This window comes from Rattus rattus, chromosome 3 (genome assembly GCF_011064425.1).
Source record: "Rattus rattus isolate New Zealand chromosome 3, Rrattus_CSIRO_v1, whole genome shotgun sequence".
Lineage (NCBI taxonomy): Eukaryota > Metazoa > Chordata > Mammalia > Rodentia > Muridae > Rattus > Rattus rattus.
Window position 1 is genome coordinate 146,425,739 of NC_046156.1, and position 17,901 is coordinate 146,443,639.

At 36.8% G+C, this 17,901-nt stretch overlaps 1 protein-coding gene across 1 annotated transcript in view; it reads right to left on the bottom strand.

Moving 5' to 3' along the window:
- LOC116897041 (thioredoxin-like protein 4A) overlaps positions 1 to 17,901 on the bottom strand; it is a 511,807-nt gene that overhangs the window by 193,941 nt on the left and 299,965 nt on the right. Inside the window, exon 3 of the mRNA XM_032898661.1 lies at positions 12,403 to 12,414. Within this exon, the coding sequence (XP_032754552.1) occupies positions 12,403 to 12,414 (12 nt within the window). The remainder of the gene's footprint in view (positions 1 to 12,402; positions 12,415 to 17,901) is intronic.

Genomic DNA, 17,901 nt, shown 5'->3' on the forward strand with positions numbered 1-17,901 from the left:
GTTCTTAATTTTAAATATAATTATTAATTATTAATGTAGTTTGGATTTTATAACATTTCCAAACCAATTTATTAGTTCTAGATGATGTTTGCGAGGAACTGAATTACAGTATTGACTATCATGCCTTTTTTAAAAACAGATTTGGATATGGTTCCTTTTCTAATCAATTAGCTTTAAATTCAGTTTTAAAGCTATGAATGACTAGGTGAATAATTTAATGATAGCACACATTTTAGGCTATTACTAATTTTTGGGAAAGGGATTTTCTCTTTATTTCAGAAATGATATTAACTAAACGTTTTGTTGCTGGATTAAATACATTTTATTAAATGGAAATAGTTCTGCTCCATTTTCCACTTGCCAAGGCCTTTTACCTTGAAGAGATGCTGTGATTTTTCAGATGTCCTGCTATGGAGACTGGTAACATCACCTGACTTGCTTCTTTAGAATATTCATATGGGAAGTTACATTTGTGTGTGATTCTTAGGGAAGCACTGTATTACTTGAAGATGAATATCTTTTTATATCCTGGTAGAGGCTGCTTGCTAGTATTGTGGGGGGAATTTTGCATTTACGTTTATGAGAGACGTTAGACTGTAATGACTTTGCCACATTGCCTGGGCTCTGGATTATGTTGATATTGGAATTTGCACTGAATTTATAGATCTGTCCTCTCCCTCTCCGTCTCCCTTCTCCTCTCCTTCTCCCCCTCCCCTTCTCTCTCCCTATTTCTGTGTGTGTATGAAAGAAACCATATGCAGTTATTTATGGTGGCCAAACTTTTTCTGGGAAAGTTACAGAAGGATAATGTAGATAGTTCTCCTTATGGCAGGACCTGAGGACTTGGTTCCACACATGGCAAGGACCTTTGGAGATTTTTGTGCAAAATATCCTGGCCGTTCCAGAGGAAATGCTTGGTTCCCTTTTGCCTTGCATTTGCATTTTTGGCTTTGCTCTTAGCATTTTTTCTTTCACTTTTTCTGGGACAGATGTTTCCCCAGAATCAGAGAAAGAATGCTCAGACTGTGATGCATACTTGTTTGTCTCTAAGAATTGTATGAATGGAACAGATCACTACTCCTGTGTTTGTTAATCATGATGATGCGGTTGAGTCAACACCAGGGCCTGGTTGGGTACATCGGCTAACTTCCCAGTGTTTTCTCTTGATTTGAACTTGGTTCTCACAGCAATTTGCACACATACCTCTTCCAAACAGCAGCTAGATGATCATCAAAATGTAAGAGAGTCTTGCTGGCTCATTGATTCCAAGACTTAACAGGGACATTCAGAGGTCAGACAAGCAAGAAGAGCAATTGAATCAGGTTACTAATTTGCTGAAAGGCCTTGGCCTTAGAGTAATTAGGTCTTGGGCTTAGAATATGGGAAGACACCATTTATCAATAATTAAATGAGAATTTCCTTGGTACATAGTCTATCACCTCTCTATACTGTAACCACAATTGTTACCAACCCCTGTCACTTGGTTATGGACCAATTATGCTGGCTTAGATTTTCATTACTTGCTGAGGTTGTGTTTCCTTTCTCCTGATACAGACCACGATTAGCAGGAAAACTGGGAGAAAGAGGAGGAGAAGAAAGGGAAATCATACAGTGTGCATATCATTGTTAAAACTAAAAAGTTCATAAAAGAGATTATATGTTAGAAAATGAAAAATAGTTTTTCAACTGTGAAAATATAAATGTATAAATAAAGATGGCCTGAGTTGTTTCAATGCCAGAGTGTGTGAACTGCACTATTCCAAGTCTTCTTTCCAAGGTTCCACATGTCCTCCTTTTGGTTTCAAACCTGGCAGGAGCTGGAATCTGCCAAGTAATTACAAATTCTTTAAAACTGAGATTATGCTAGGAGTTTTTCAGTGACAAATTGAATTTCATTAATGCTTACCTGGCTATTCACCTTGCTTTTTTCATCTTTACTCATCTTCTAAGGTATTTTCAAAGGATTACTTATAGAATTTATTTAAAACTGTGCCATGTTTTGTTGGAGATTGTCTTACTGCTGTGCACAATCACCAAGATTACTCTTATAAAGGGCAACCATTAACTGGGGCTGGCTTACAGGTTGAGAGGTTCAGCCAACTATCATGAAGGAGGGAGCATGGCAGTGTCCATGCAGACATGGAACTAGAGGGGCTGAGAGTTCCACCTCAGGTTCTGAAGGCAGCAAGAAGACTGGTTTCCAGGCAGCTAGGACAAGGGTCTTCAAGCCCACACCCACAATGATACACCTACTCAACAAGGTTACACCTACTTTAACAAGACCACAGTTCCTAATAGTGCCATTCTCTAGGCCAAGCATAATTCAATTCATCACAGAGTTGTAGATCAGTTTATCAGTGTTATTCACATCTGGAGTGATACTGCCTATAAACCCAGCATTCAGAATATTCATATATCTAAAACAAAAATATCCATCTCCTAGTGATGTATAGGTATAACCATATATTAGTGTATCAGTCATCTCACAACAGAGAAACATCTTTCTACAGCATATGGGAACTAAAACAGAAACCCATAATAAATCAAAGTGCACAAAATAAGAGATTACAGACTACTAAACCTTAAAACAGCCATTAATATCATACACCATTCCTGTTTGTTGTTATCAATGTGACACAAACCTAGATGCTTGAAAACAGTGCTATTAAGGTTGTAATCCACCATGACCAGACAGCTCCCTGAGCTCAGTGCAAAATGGAGGACCACTTTCCCAGATATGCTTTCTCTTCCCTTTCTTACCTTAACTGTGGATGCTGAACCCACATTTTCTACCCGAGGAATGCCATGTAGACCTTGGCGAAATGATAGGTTTGATTCCCTTTCTCTTCATAAGAATATGACCAGCAAGCATCTGGAATGCTTTTTCATGCATGTGAGGTATCCCCAGTACCGTAAAGTACATTTATCTTAGGAAAATCACTTTCCCACCTTCCAAGGTATGTATAGCCCTTTGTTCATCCCAAATAAAGAGCACACTTTTACTAAATATTATCTAAGAGAGCTGTTTCACTGAATATTATTTAAAAGAGCTGGAACACTGGTATCTGCGGGGACACATGCCTTCTCACTTCCTTTACCGCCCACTTCCCATTGACTGCTGGAAATAACAATCGGACCGAGATCCTGCTGATGCATCCATTTTAGGTGCCACTTCATTCTTTCCCATCAGATGTGAAGTGGCAACTGGACACCCTGAGGGAGGAAGCAGAATTTGAAACCATACTTAGAAATATTCTGGAAGCATCTGCCTCAGTCAACCACTGGATAGAACATGGGGTCCTAAATAGAGGGGTTAGAGAAATGACTGAAGGAGATAGAGGGATTAGCAACCACATAGGAAGAACGGCAACATGAAACAACCAGAGCCCTCAAAGCTCCCCCAGGGATTAAACCACCAACCACAGAGTACACATGGAGGGACCCATGGCTCCAGGCACATATGTAGCAGAAGATGGCATTGTCTGGAATTAATAGGAGGAGAGGCCCTTGATCCTGTGAAAGTTACATTTAGGGAAATGCCAGGATATTGAGGTGGGAGTGGGTAAGTAGGAGTGAGAGCATCTTCACAGAAGCTGGGGAAAGGGTAGGGGGAACTGGGAGAGGAGGGAAGGGGATAACATTTGTAATATAAATACATAAAATATCCAGTAATTTTTTTTAAAAAAAGAACGCCAAGTTCACATTTTGAGATTTAAAAATGTGCTATTGAAAAAAGTCTTTCTATGACTTGCACTTGGTGAGGGGAAAACATAAAAAAAATTAATTTCTGGCATAAAGCGTCCAGGAAATCTGGGATACTGTGAAAAGACCAAATCTAATAATATTAGGAATAGAAAAGAAGAAACACAGATCAAAGGCACAATTTTTTTTTCAATAAAACCACAGATGGAAATTTAAAAAAGGAACTTACTCTACAACTTATGAATTATTTTTAATTTGTTGAAATCTTTCCATGGTCAAGAATATGGTTTATTTATGTGAGTTTCTCACAGATGTTAGGAATATGGGCGTTCTATTTAATAGAAAGGTGAGCCTATATGGGGTTAAACTTTGTTAATCTTGTAGTTACGTTTTTCCCTGATTTTTATTTAGAGGTGATATCCATTGCTGGGAAAAAAACTGTACAAATTCTTAGCTATCACTATGATATTTTGATTTTCAGTTGTACTGGAATGTATTTTATTTGTGTAAACCTTATTGTTTCAGCACATATTGAAGATCATACTTCTAATGGGTAATGCTGATTCTTTTTCATGACTCAATAATGACTTGTCTCTGGTTATTTTGTTTCCTCTGATATCTATGTTATATAATACTCATACCCAAACTCCTCTTTCCTGTATTCTTCTCTTTGTGTTTGTTCATGGCACAGGGCATTGAACCTAGAACCACATGCATACTAGCAAATTGATCTACCATAGAGCTCTATTGCCAACTTTCTTACTTTACTTACATTAATATCTATATTTTACTTCTTTTCCTATCCATTACATTTCAACCAGCCAAGATGACTACATTTGGATTGAGTTCACTTACTACCAGGATATTGCCCCGACCCGCAGGGCAGTCGACCAGGGTCTGGGGTCCACCTAGGAGAGAATGGGGGACAAGAGACGTAAAGAACGGACAGCAAGTCAAGAAGTCTGATCAAGCTGACAATTTTTAATTTTTCTCAGGTTGAAGATATACTGGTAGAAGCAAAATGTGGGGAGGGGTTGGGTGACCACAAAGAATGGGCCTGGCTTGATAACCAGGATATTGGCTGGGTAAATCGCCAAAGCCGGGGAACAGCAGGGTGGGTTGTTAGTGACCTGACCATCAGTGCCTGACCACCGGTACTCAGTGATCTGACACCTAGATTTATGCTATCTATTGAATTTACGTAGAGCTGCAGGTGCTTCTTTTGTCTAACCTAAGGCTATTGCTTCTTATTCTATCATAAGACCAAAATATAATTGCTTTTTAACTTGAAGGCTGCTTTCGCCATCTCAAGGCTGCTCCAAACAGGATATATGTAAGTCATACTGCTTTTCTGCTCACAACCTCAGAAATTTTACTGGAGTCTTTAGATGACATACACACATGGTACCTGTCACTACCAATATCTAATGTTTTATTATTTACTATTTCCTATAGTATGTGTTATGATTTTTATTTCTGCTCTGATTTTTTGTTTATTTGGTGAGGTTTTGTTCCTTCTTTGTAGTTCTTTTAAAAACAATTTGTTTTAGATTTCAATTATTTTGCATAAATCATTTTGCAGATTGTATTACATATTAAAATGTACATTTGGCTTCTAATAACTTATTCTTCACCATGGATAATTGTGGAATTTTCCTTTCCATCTTTTCCAAATTTTCAGAATTATTTTTGAATACCAGATAGTATTGTGATTTTTATGATATTGATATGACATGAAACACTTGTAGTGAATAATACTCTCTTTTATGAATCACGTTATTGTTCTATTGATTTTACTTCATTTTCTTTTTGAATAATATGATTTAGTCTCTTTTTCTTTGCCTGAGAAAAACTAAACAAATGTGGCAGTTTTGTTGTGTATTTACATTATTCATTTGAAAGAACTGTAGGGAATTAGTCTTCTTCTCTTATGTGTACAAAACAAAAACATTTCTTCATTTATTGTAAAACACAACATATAAAAAATGGCAGGGATTTCTTAAAGTAGCTACAGAGGTAAGTAAAATAAAAATTTCATTTTTCTCCTGGAAGGACCTATAAGGTAGACTCACAAGGAAAATATCTTTGTGTCATATCAAGTCACATAGACTATTGTAGGCAATAGTACAATCATATCATAGTATTCTCCAAGAGAAACAAGAAGGTAGAATCATCTACTGATTATTACATAATACTTTTAATGGTTGCCAAATCTTCCTTTGACAAGTCAAATTGTTATTTAAATTAGAAATCTAAGATGTGAAATTTTGCCTTGTTGATTCACATCTATAAATGTGACTTCTTATCATGTATCAGTCAGGCTACAGGAGTCTCAGAAATGAAGAAGAAAAAAAAATAAACCCTTTTTGCCACCTTTGAAGTAGCATTCTTTTTTCTTATTTATTTATTTGTTTGTTTATATTTACACTCCAGATTTTATTCCCCTCCTGGTCCACATCCCATGCCTCTTCCTTGCTCACCCATCCCCACCCCACCCACCCCACCAGACCTCTAACCTTCCTGGGGCCTCCAGTCTCTTGAGGGTTAGGTGTTTCTTCTCTGACTGAACCCAGACCCAACATTACTCAGTGTATATGTTGGCGCCTCATATCAGCTGATATACGCTGCCTGGTTGGTGATTCAATATCTGAGAGATCTGAGGGGGTCCAGGTTAATTGAAACTACTGGTCCTTTTCAGGGTCACCCTCCTCCTTAGCTTTCTTCAGCTCTTGCCGAATTCAACCACAGGGGTTCAGCAACTTCTGTTCATTGGTTGGGTGCAAATATCTGCACCTGACTCTTTCAGCTGCTTATTGAGTCTTTTGGAGAGCAGTCATCATAGGTCCCTTTTTGTGAGTGCTCCATATCCTCAGTAATGGTGTCAGGTCTTGGGGCCTCCCCTTGAGCTGGATCCCCTTTCGGGCCTGTTGCTGGATCTTCTTTTCCTCAGGCTCTTTTTTATTTCCACCCCTGCAGTTCTTTCAAACAGAAACAATTATGGGTCAGTGCTTTGGCTATGAGATAGCAACCACATCCTTCATTTGAAGCCCTAACTTTCTGATGAAGGTTGGCTCTACAAGTTCCCTCTCCCCACTGTAGGGCATTTGATCTAGGGTGCCTTCCTTCAGTCCTGAGAGTCTTCACCTCCCAGGTTTCTAGTACATTCTGGAGGGTCCTTCCAATGCCAACTACTTACTTTCTTGTCCACTTGTTCCCAAAAGGCTTTGGTAGTTCAGCTAACACTTGAATTATGGACCAATCAGTAAAACTAATTTGTGTTCCCCATATTCTCCTGGGTGTGGGGCTTACCTTTCAGAATGGTAAATCTATGGGGATCACTGCTGCAAGGAAAAGTATCTTTCCATACACCAATACCTAGTAGAGATCAATAGCTCTTCTGTTATGGATGGGAGTTCTTCTTTTTAAAATTATTCTCTAATAGTATAAATCCTTACTGTAGCTTCCTTGCTCCACTCATTCCAGTTCCCCATCTCTCCCTACTCAAGTCCACTGCTCCTTCACTTTTCTTCAGAAAAGTGTAAGCCTCTCAGTGATATCAATAGAATACTACATAATAAGTTACAATAAGACTAGGCACAGATACTCATATCAAGGCTGGACAGTGCAATCCAGTACAAGGAAAAGGGTCTTGTGAATAGGCAAAAGTGTTAGAGACAACATTACCCCACTGTTAGGAGCCTTACAAAAACTCCAATCTAAACAACTACACCATGTATACAGAGGACCTAGCCAGATCCATGCAGGCTCTGTGATTATTTCAGTCCTTGAGCTTCTTGCTCTCCTGTTCTTTCCATTCCTGCATCCTGTCTTAAGCTTACACAAGTCTTCTCCATGATGTCATAGCCTCCATGAATCCATATCAGATGGTCTTCTATATCCATAAAATCTTTACTTATGATCATCCCCACTCTTATCCTTGTAGAATTTATGACCCCTCTTCTCTCATGATCCCTGAGCCTTAGGAAGAAAGAGACAGTACAGTAGAAATGTTCTATGTAAGGATGAACATTCTTCATTCTTATTTCAGCATATTGAACATTTGTGCATTTTTGTGTTAATCAACATCTACTGTAACGAAAGCTTCTCAGATGAGGTATAAGACATACATTTTCTGTGGCTATAATAACAAGTCTTTAGGAATTGGTTTAATACTAGGTTCATTTAGCAGAATAATAGCAGTAGGAAAAATTAAATAAATATGGATAATATACTAGTGGATTGACTTTTCCCTGGCAAGCACACTAGAGTTTTTAAAATTGTGATGTAAATAAATTTTCAAGTCTAAAAATATAAATCTGATCATCAAAGACAAAAACAATAGTGAATAAAGTAAAGTAAAAAATAAATATTAGTAAATGATCATCTCATTTTATTTGGCTCATTTCCTATATCATTTCATTTGGATACCCTGTGTATTTGTCATTTTGTTACAACTTGATGGATATGAAGTAACAATATTTGATAGATGAGGTATAGATTCTTCATAGACTACAGTATATTTTACAGGTTGAAAACTTAAGTCGAATATGGTGGCATATGTGTGTAATCCTATGACACAGAGTCTGAGACAAGAGTATCAATGTGAGTTCAAGTACGATCTGAAATACAGAGAAATATCTAGGACAAACCAGGCTAAATAAGGAGATCTCCTTTAAAGGAAAATAAGAGTAAAGATTTTAAAACAAATTAATTAAAATTCTCTAAATGCCAATGTGTAAAGGATTTTATTTTCTCAAGAGAAAATAAATCTGTTTATTCTTCTAATAATAAATCTAACATTTTGACAGACATCATGAGAGGACTTGGACTAAAATTATACATAAGTAAAGCATAAAGTTTTAATTCATAAAACTTTATGTCTAACAAAAATAATAATGAATGCTACATAATATTGAAATGTGTTTAAACTTAAACACTGGAACTGATTCAGGATTAATTTTTAAGTAGAATTCTGTTAGTTCAACAGTTACATTTATAAGCAAATATTTTAGAAGTATATTATGACTGTTATTTATCATAGAGACAAGTTCTGACAGGCTTCTAGGATACAAAATATGATATATGTTTCACAATGTATAATTTATTTAAAAACTACTTCCAAACAAAATAAGGGAATGTTTACAGAGGAGATCTTATGTGACAACAATATATCTCAAAGTATTTATGATTCACAGGAATTTTTTTTTTCCAATTTCAAACATGTCGTTTTTACCCTATGGCTTTGTTTTAAAAACAATCAACATTTCCTGTGCTTGAAAAACAAAAGGTACTAATGTGACACTGAAATTGAAATGCCTCTGAAAATGTTATTTATTTAATAAAACAAATCTGTTATCATTAACACAGTATGGAAAAAGTCTTTAATAATCTTAATGAGATTTTCTTGTTTTGAGATGAAAACTGAATGAGAAATTTTTACCTCTAGAGTATTACGAAACATTCTGAACAAGAAGGATAAATTAACTAACAAGCAATTACCTGAAATTTGTATCAATTAAATGACCTTAAATATAGTTGATGGGAAAAATGCTGTGAAATTTTAAATCATAAATTAATATGATTTGTTTTAAATATAAGAATGCTTTATCTTTTAAGAGCAGATGAGCTTAGAAGCAGCTTGAATTTCTATGGTATTAAACAACTAAAATTTGCTAAGTCATTAATTCAGTGAGTAATTTTGCATTGCTTCTTTCTGAGGAATCCAGACAATAGTCTGAAAACTACATATCATGAAGAAACAAACAAACAAACAAACACCAAACTCCTGCATAATTAATCGCATTTATGAATTGTGATTAAATAATATAGAAATGAGTGATAATCGGTGTTACAAACATTATCTACTGGGTTTTCTTTTAATGCATTAGTGTTTTCCTATTTTTTGCATTTGTATTCTGTTACTTGACATGCTATTAGAAATGTCATTTTTTCTATGTCATTAGATATTCTTGATAGGATTTATTTTTTTATTTACAATACATTTTGTATAATGCATTCTAATTGAATATTCTGTTGTATTAGGGTTTCATTTGAACCTTCAGATAGTCCTTAGTTTGAGATGTCTTTCTCTGTATTTCCTCACTTGACTCTGCTCCCCTCCATTTCTAGTTTGATAGCCCCTCTCATGCCTCTTCTCTCCCCCTCTATCAATCCTTAATTATCTATTATAATTCTTCTTTCTTGGATCCATTTCTCATCCGTTGTCTTTTACCCTGTATCTAACCTCAATGGTTACATAGATTATAGCCTGCTTTTCAAACACTTGAGAGCTAACATCCACACACAAACAAATAGAAACCTACATTTGCCTTGTTCCCAGTCCAAGTTGCTTAATGTAGGATGATTTATTTTTTACCAGTTACATCTATTGTTCTGTGAACTTCCTGATTGCCCTTTTAACATCTGAATGATACAACATTGGGTAAATGTAACATTGTATTTATCCATTCATCAGCTCACAGACATCTAGGTTGTTTCAAATTTCTAGCTAATAGGATAGAGCAGCACTGAGCATAGATGAGCAGGTGTCTCTATAGTAAGATAATGAATAATTTGGAGATAAAGGTAACAGTAGTATAGCTGCATGTTCAGGCAGAAATAGAAACAAGTCATGACCTCTATGAACACCTAATTATTGATAACAAAGCAACAAAGAAAATAGTAGTATCTTCAACAAATAATACTGGTTAAACTAGATAATTGCATGTGGGAAAATACAAATAGATCTAAACTCATCACCCTTCACAAAAATGAAATCTAGAAGTGCTTAGTTTCTGGCCACACCACTCAGAAGGACAGGTGAGTGATGCCTGGCCAGCTGAAATGCCCCATTCCCTAGACTTGGTTCCACAAGCTCCATTCTACCACCTTTCCACCTTCTACCTAATAACCTGCCACATGGTTGGACCCCCTATCCCCAATTCTGGCACAATCTAAATGGCAGCTATCAGGCATGCAAGTCAGAAGAACAAAGATCCCCCTGTTGTAACTAAAGCTATAGAAGTTACCATAAGTCAAGCCCTCAACCTGGTCAAAGGCCAAAAACTAAGCAGAAACCAAGGAGTAAAACGCACATTCATATGAGACAAACTCAGAAATCATCACCTAGAACTATGATCATCACAAACATAGATAACCTAAATACAAATGTAAGGAATGATAGCCAGGGCAATATGACATCCCCCTCACCCAGTGCCTAGCTATCCTATGACAGCAAGACCTGAATGTTTCAATGAAGCACAAGAAAATTACCTTAAAAAATGATATTATGAAGATAATAGAGGTGCTTAAAGAAAAAAAATGAAAGAAATCCCTAAAGAAATGGAGGAAAGATAAAAAAGGAAGAAGTCAATAAACACTTTAATGAATGTCAGGAAAGCCAAGAAAAACAAAACAAAACAAACAAAAAATGGTAAAAGAGTGGAGGAAACTGTTCAAGACTGGAAAATGGCAATAGACGAAATAGACGAAAGAAAACACAAACTGAGGGAATTCTGATACTGAGAAATCTACATAAATGAACAGGAGTCACAGATGCAAGCATCATCCAAAAAAAAAAAAATAGAGATGTAAGAAAGAATCTCAGGGGATGAAGATATCTAGAAGAAATAGATTCTTCAGTCAAAAAAATTAAATCTAGAAAAATTCCTAAAACAAAATGTTCAGGGAAACTGAAACATTATGAATAGAGAAGCGACTTCAGTGGTCAAAGAGGTTACCACCTTTAGGCCATGGCAGGAGTTGTACCCAGAGCCTAGCCGGTCTCTGAAGACCATTGTCATCCCCACTGCAGAGCTGAAGAGTCAGAAACCATGTAAGTTGACCGAGGATTTATGGCTGGTTAAGGAAAGAAACTGAGATATGGCTCTAGATGATACTTTATCATCATCATCAACATCATCATCATCATCATCATCATCATCATTATTACTACCATCATCATCATCATCATCATCATCATTTATCATTCTTATTAATTCTAGACAACTTCAGTATATATAATGCCCTGACTGGATGACATTTGTATTTACCTGCCATGCTGTCTAAGACACTTCTTACAAACCCTTGACTTTAATCATTGTCCTTCAACATGTGTTCTACACTTTAGCTTTTGAACAGTTACTAGAAGTGTGGCAGGTCACCCCATTTGTTGTTATTTCTGTGTCTCTTTTCTGGGTTCATCTGGAGGTTAGACTGAATGAGAGAACTCAGACAGGGGACCCAACTCCTACATCTTTCACTTTATAGCCTTCTAGTCTGAGAAGAGATAGTACAATACCTAAACCACACAAAGACCTACCAAAGAAAGAGAACTTCAGACCACTTTCCCTTATGAATATCGACGCAAAAATACTCAATAATTCTGGCAAACCGAATCCAAGAGCACATAAAAACAATCATTCACCATGATCAAGTAGGCTTCATCCCAGGCATGCAGGGATGGTTTAATATACGGAAAACCATCAACGTGATCCATTATATAAACAAACTGAAAGAACAAAACCACATGATCATTTCATTAGATGCTGAGAAAGCATTTGACAAAATTCAACACCCCTTCATGATAAAAGTCCTGGAAAGAATAGGAATCCAAGGCCCATACCTAAACATAGTAAAAGCCATATGCAGCAAACCAGTTGCTAACATTAAACTAAATGGAGAGAAACTTGGCAATCCCACTAAAATCAGGGACTAGACAAGGCTGCCCACTCTCCCTACTTATTCAATATAGTTCTTGAAGTTCTAGCCAGAGCAATCAGACAACAAAAGGAGGTCAAGGGATACAGATCAGAAAAAGAAGAAGTCAAAATATCACTATTTGCAGATGATATGATAGTATATTTAAGGATCCCAAAAGTTCCAACAGAGAACTACTAAAGCTGATAAACAACTTCAGCAAAGTGGCTGGGTATAAAATTAACTCAAATAAATCAGTAGCCTTCCTCTACACAAAAGAGAAACAAGCCGAGAAAGAAATTAGGGAAACGACACCCTTCATAATAGACCCAAATAATATAAAGTACCTCGGTGTGACTTTAACCAAGCAAGTAAAAGATCTGTACAATAAGAACTTCAAGCCTCTGAAGAAAGAAATTGAAGAAGACCTCAGAAGATGGAAAGATCTCCCATGCTCATGGATTGGCAGGATTAATATAGTAAAAATGGCCATTTTACCAAAAGCGATCTACAGATTCAATGCAATCCCCATTAAAATACCAATTCATTTCTTCAAAGAGTTAGACAGAACAATTTGCAAATTCATCTGGAATAAAAAAAAGACCCAGGATAGTTAAAACTATCCTCAACAATAAAAGGATTTCAGGGGGAATCACTATCCCTGAACTCAAGCAGAATTACGGAGCAATAGTGATAAAAACTGCATGGTATTGGTACAGAGACAGACAGATAGACCAATGGAACAGAATTGAAGACCCAGAAATGAACCCACACACCTACGGGCACTTGATTTTTGACAAAGGAGCCAAAACCATCCAATGGAAAAAAGATAGCATTTTCAGCAAATGGTGCTGGTTCAACTGGAGGTCAACATGTAGAAGAATGCAGATCGATCCATGCTTATCACCCTGTACAAAGCTTAAGTCCAAGTGGATCAAGAACCTCCACATCAAACCAGATACACTTAAACTAATAGAAGAAAAAGTAGGGAAGCATCTGGAACACATGGGCACTGGAAAAACTTTCCTGAACAAAACACCAATGGCTTATGCTCTAAGATCAAGAATCGACAAATGGGATCTCATAAAACTGCAAAGCTTCTGTAAGGCAAAGGACACTGTGGTTAGGACAAAACGGCAACTAGGAGATTGGGAAAAGATCTTTACCAATCCTACAACAGATAGAGGCCTTATATCCAAAATATACAAAGAACTCAAGAAGTTAGACTGCAGGGAGACAAATAACCCTATTAAAAAATGGGGTTCAGAGCTAAGCAAAGAATTCACAGTTGAGGAATGCCGAATGGCTGAGAAACACCTAAAGAAATGTTCAACATCTTTAGTCAAAGGGAAATGCAAATCAAAACAACCCTGAGATTTCACCTCATACCAGTGAGAATGGCTAAGATCAAAAACTCAGATGACAGCAGATGCTGGCAAGGTTGCGGAGAAAGAGGAACACTCCTCCATTGTTGGTGGAATTGCAGACTGGTACAACCATTCTGGAAATCAGTCTGGAGGTTCCTCAGAAAATTGGTCATTGAACTGCCTGAGGATCCACCTATACCTCTCTTGGGCATATACCCAAAAGATGCCCCAACATATAAAAAAGACACGTACTCCACTATATTCATAGCAGCCTTATTTACAATAGCCAGAAGCTGGAAAGAACCCAGATGCCCTTCAACAGAGGAATGGATACAGAAAATGTGGTACATCTGCACAATGGAATATTAGTCAGCTATCAAAAACAATGACTTTATGAAATTCGTAGGCAAATGGTTGGAACTGGAAAATATCATCCTGAGTAAGGTAACCCAATCACAGAAAAACACACATGGTATGCACTCATTGATAAGTGGCTATTAGCCCAAATGCTTGAATTACCCTAGATGCCTAGAACAAATGAAACTCATGACGGATGATCAAAATGTGAATGCTTCACTCCTTCTTTAAAAGGGGAACAAGAATACCCTTGGCAGGGAATAGAGAGGCAAAGATTAAAACAGAAACAGAAGGAACACCCATTCAGAGCCTGTCCCTCATGTCACCCATACATATACAGTCATCCAATTAGACAAGATGGATGAAGCAAAGAAGTGCAGGCAGAATGGAACCGGATGTAGATCGGTCCTGAGAGACACAGCCAGAATACAGCAAATACAGAGGCGAATGCCAGCAGCAAACCACTGAACTGAGAATAGGACCCCCGTTGAAGGAATCAGAGAAAGAATTGGAAGAGCTTGAAGGGGCTCGAGACCCCATATGTACAACAATGCCAAGCAACTAGAGCTTCCAGGGACTAAGCCACTACCTAAAGACTATACATGGACTGACCCTGTACTCTGACCTCATAGGTAGCAATGAATATCCTAGTAAGAGCACCAGTGGAAGGGGAAGCCCTGGGTCCTGATAAGACTGAAGCCCCAGTGAACTAGATTGTTGGGTTTAGGGCGGCAATGAGGGGAGGATGGGGAGGGGAACACCCATAAGGAAGGGGAGGGGGAGGGGGATGTTTGCCGGAAACCGGAAAGGGAATAACACTAAAATGTAAATAAAAATACTCATCAATAATAAAAAAAAAGCCATCCTACAGAAAGCAATGTACAGATTCAATTCAATTCCCATACAAATTCAAACATAATTCTTTACAGATCTTGAAAAAATAATACTTCATAAAAACAAACAAAACCCCTGGAGTATATAAAATAATTCTACACAATAAAAGAACTTCCAGAGGGATCACCATTCTGATATCAATCTCTATTACTGAGCTATAGTGACAAAAATGAAATGGTACTGGCATAAAACCAGATATATTGATCAATATATTTGATTTCAACTTCTGGGTATAAATCCACACACCTATGGATACATAAATTATAATAAAGATGGCAGAAATATACAATGGGAAAAGAAAACATCTTCAACGAATAGTGTCAGTCTAACTAGATGGCAGAATGTAGAAGAAAGCAAGTAGACCTTGCACATAACTCAAAAGGAAATATGGCGCAAAGACACCCACCCCCCCAAAAAAAATCAGACACACTGAATCTGACAGAAAAGAAAGTAAGAGATAATCTTGAATGCATTGGCACAGAAGAAAATTTCCTGTCCAGAACAATAATAGTGTAAGTACTAAGATCAACAATTAATAAATGTAACCTCATGAAGCTGAAAAGGTTGTATAAAGCAAATGTTGCAGAAGAGCAGCCCACAGAATGGGAAAAAAAAAAACACCAACTGCATATTTGGCAGAGGGTTAATATCCAAAATAAATTTTAAAAAACTCAAGAAACTATTCATCAATGAACTAAGCAATCCCATTGTGAAATGGGGTACAGATCTAAACAGAAAATTCTCAACAGAGGACTCTCCAATGGCTAAGAACCACTTTTTAAAAATGTTCTGACACTTAACCATCAGGGAAATGTAAACCAAAATGAATTTGAGGTTCCACCTTATACCTGTCAGTATGGCCAAGAGCAAGAACATGAATGAAAGCTCATGTTGAGAATGTAGAGCAAGGAAGAAAACACTTCTCCAATGTGGGTAGAAATGTAAATTTTATAGCTAATTTAGATATCAATTTCTCAGAAAACTGGAAACTTTCTCCAATAGATACTCAGGTCTCATTTACTTTAGTTGTTTTTACTGCCTTTGCTACTGGTGTTGTTTAGAATGTCTTTTGTTTGTTGTTGTTGCAATGATTCAAAATTGTTCTGTAATTTTTGTTTCATGAGATTTCTATATGTGATTTTACGAAAGAACTGATGCAGATATTCCCATCGTGACTTAAAGGTGTACTACAGAGCAATAGTTATAAAAATTGAATGGCGTTTTGTCAAAAACTGACACGTTGCTCACTCAAAATGAAATCGAAGATGCTGATATAAATCCACATACCAATGTACACCTGATTTTAGTTAAATAAGCCAGAAATTCTCACTGGAATAAAAGACACCAGTGATAATCAAACCGGATGTTCACATGTAGAAGAGTGCAAATAGATACTTATCATCTTGCACAAAGCTCAAGTCCAAATGGATCAAATAACTCAACATGAAGCAAGATAGACGGAACCTGATAGAAGAGAAAGTAGGAAATAGCCTTGAACTAATTGGCACAGGATAAATTTTTCTGAACAGAACACAGTATAGGCACTAATATTTTAACAATTAACAAGTGGGACTTCATCAAACTGAAATGTTTCTGCACAGTAAAGAACTCAGTCATACAGACGAAGCATCAGCCTATAGAATTGTTGAAGACTTTTAACAATTCCATATCTGATAGAGGACCAGTGTCCAAAATATGTAAAGTATTTGGATAGTTAAATAAGAAAACAATAGATAATACATTTTTAAAATGCAGTACAGATCTAAACAGAGTTCTCGCTAGAAGATTCTTGAATGACTGGCAAACACTAAGGAAATGTTCAATGTCTTTAGCCATCAAAAAAATACAAAACAGAACTAATTTGAGATTCAATTTCTACACCAGTCTTCATGTTACACCTCATTCTTTTGAGGATATAGAAATAAATAGAACACTTCTTTGCTGTTGGGTGAGCAAAATAATACAGACACTATAGAAACGATTATGCTAGCTTTACAGAAAGTTGGAAATCAGTCTATCTTCAGCTATCTCACTCTTGGCCACAATAGGTTTTTCATCCTAGTACAAGTAAGGACCATGAACTATGTTTGCTGATGTCGTATTCATAATAGCAGATTCTGAATACAAACTAAATTTTCCTTAACCAAAGAATGGATAAAGAAAATGTGATACATTGACACTATGGAGTATTACTCAGCTGTCAAAAAAATGACATCATAAAATCTGCATGCAAATGGATAGAGTTAGAAAAAGATCAACGTGAGTGAGGTAATCCAGACGAACAAAGGTAACTATTGTACATATTCACTTGTATATGAATACTAGACATTAAGTAAATGATGACCAAGTTACTATCCAGAGAAGTTAAGTATAGGACAGGACTAGGGGAAATACATGGATCTTTCTGGGAAGAGGAAATAGAATCAATTTTTATAAGTGAGGTCTGGGCATGGTGAGCAGAAACAGGAGAGTCAGGTGGAGAGGCAGAGGGGAGATGAGGGTTGAGAGAGGAAATGCAGGAAGAGACAGCTAAAATTCAGGTCAATCTGAGTTGCAAGATGGAAACCTACATAGTAGAAACTTCCCAAAACATATGAAGGCGATCTTAATGTAGTCTCTAAATAATGAATGGGATGGGGAGTACCAACAGGCAATTACTTGCCACTAAATGAAGGTTCTATTACTGACATTGGGTTACATCCAATTGAGTTGTTGGCCAAAGAAATTCCATGGAAATCCTGCAACAACCTAGGCTGTTGTCAAGACAATTGTTTGCTCTCCACAAACTGACAGCATCGTTCCATTGCTAAGAAAATTATTACACGACTAATTGAACATGGAGTTAGTGAGCTGATGACTACATAGAATATTCACACCAAAAATC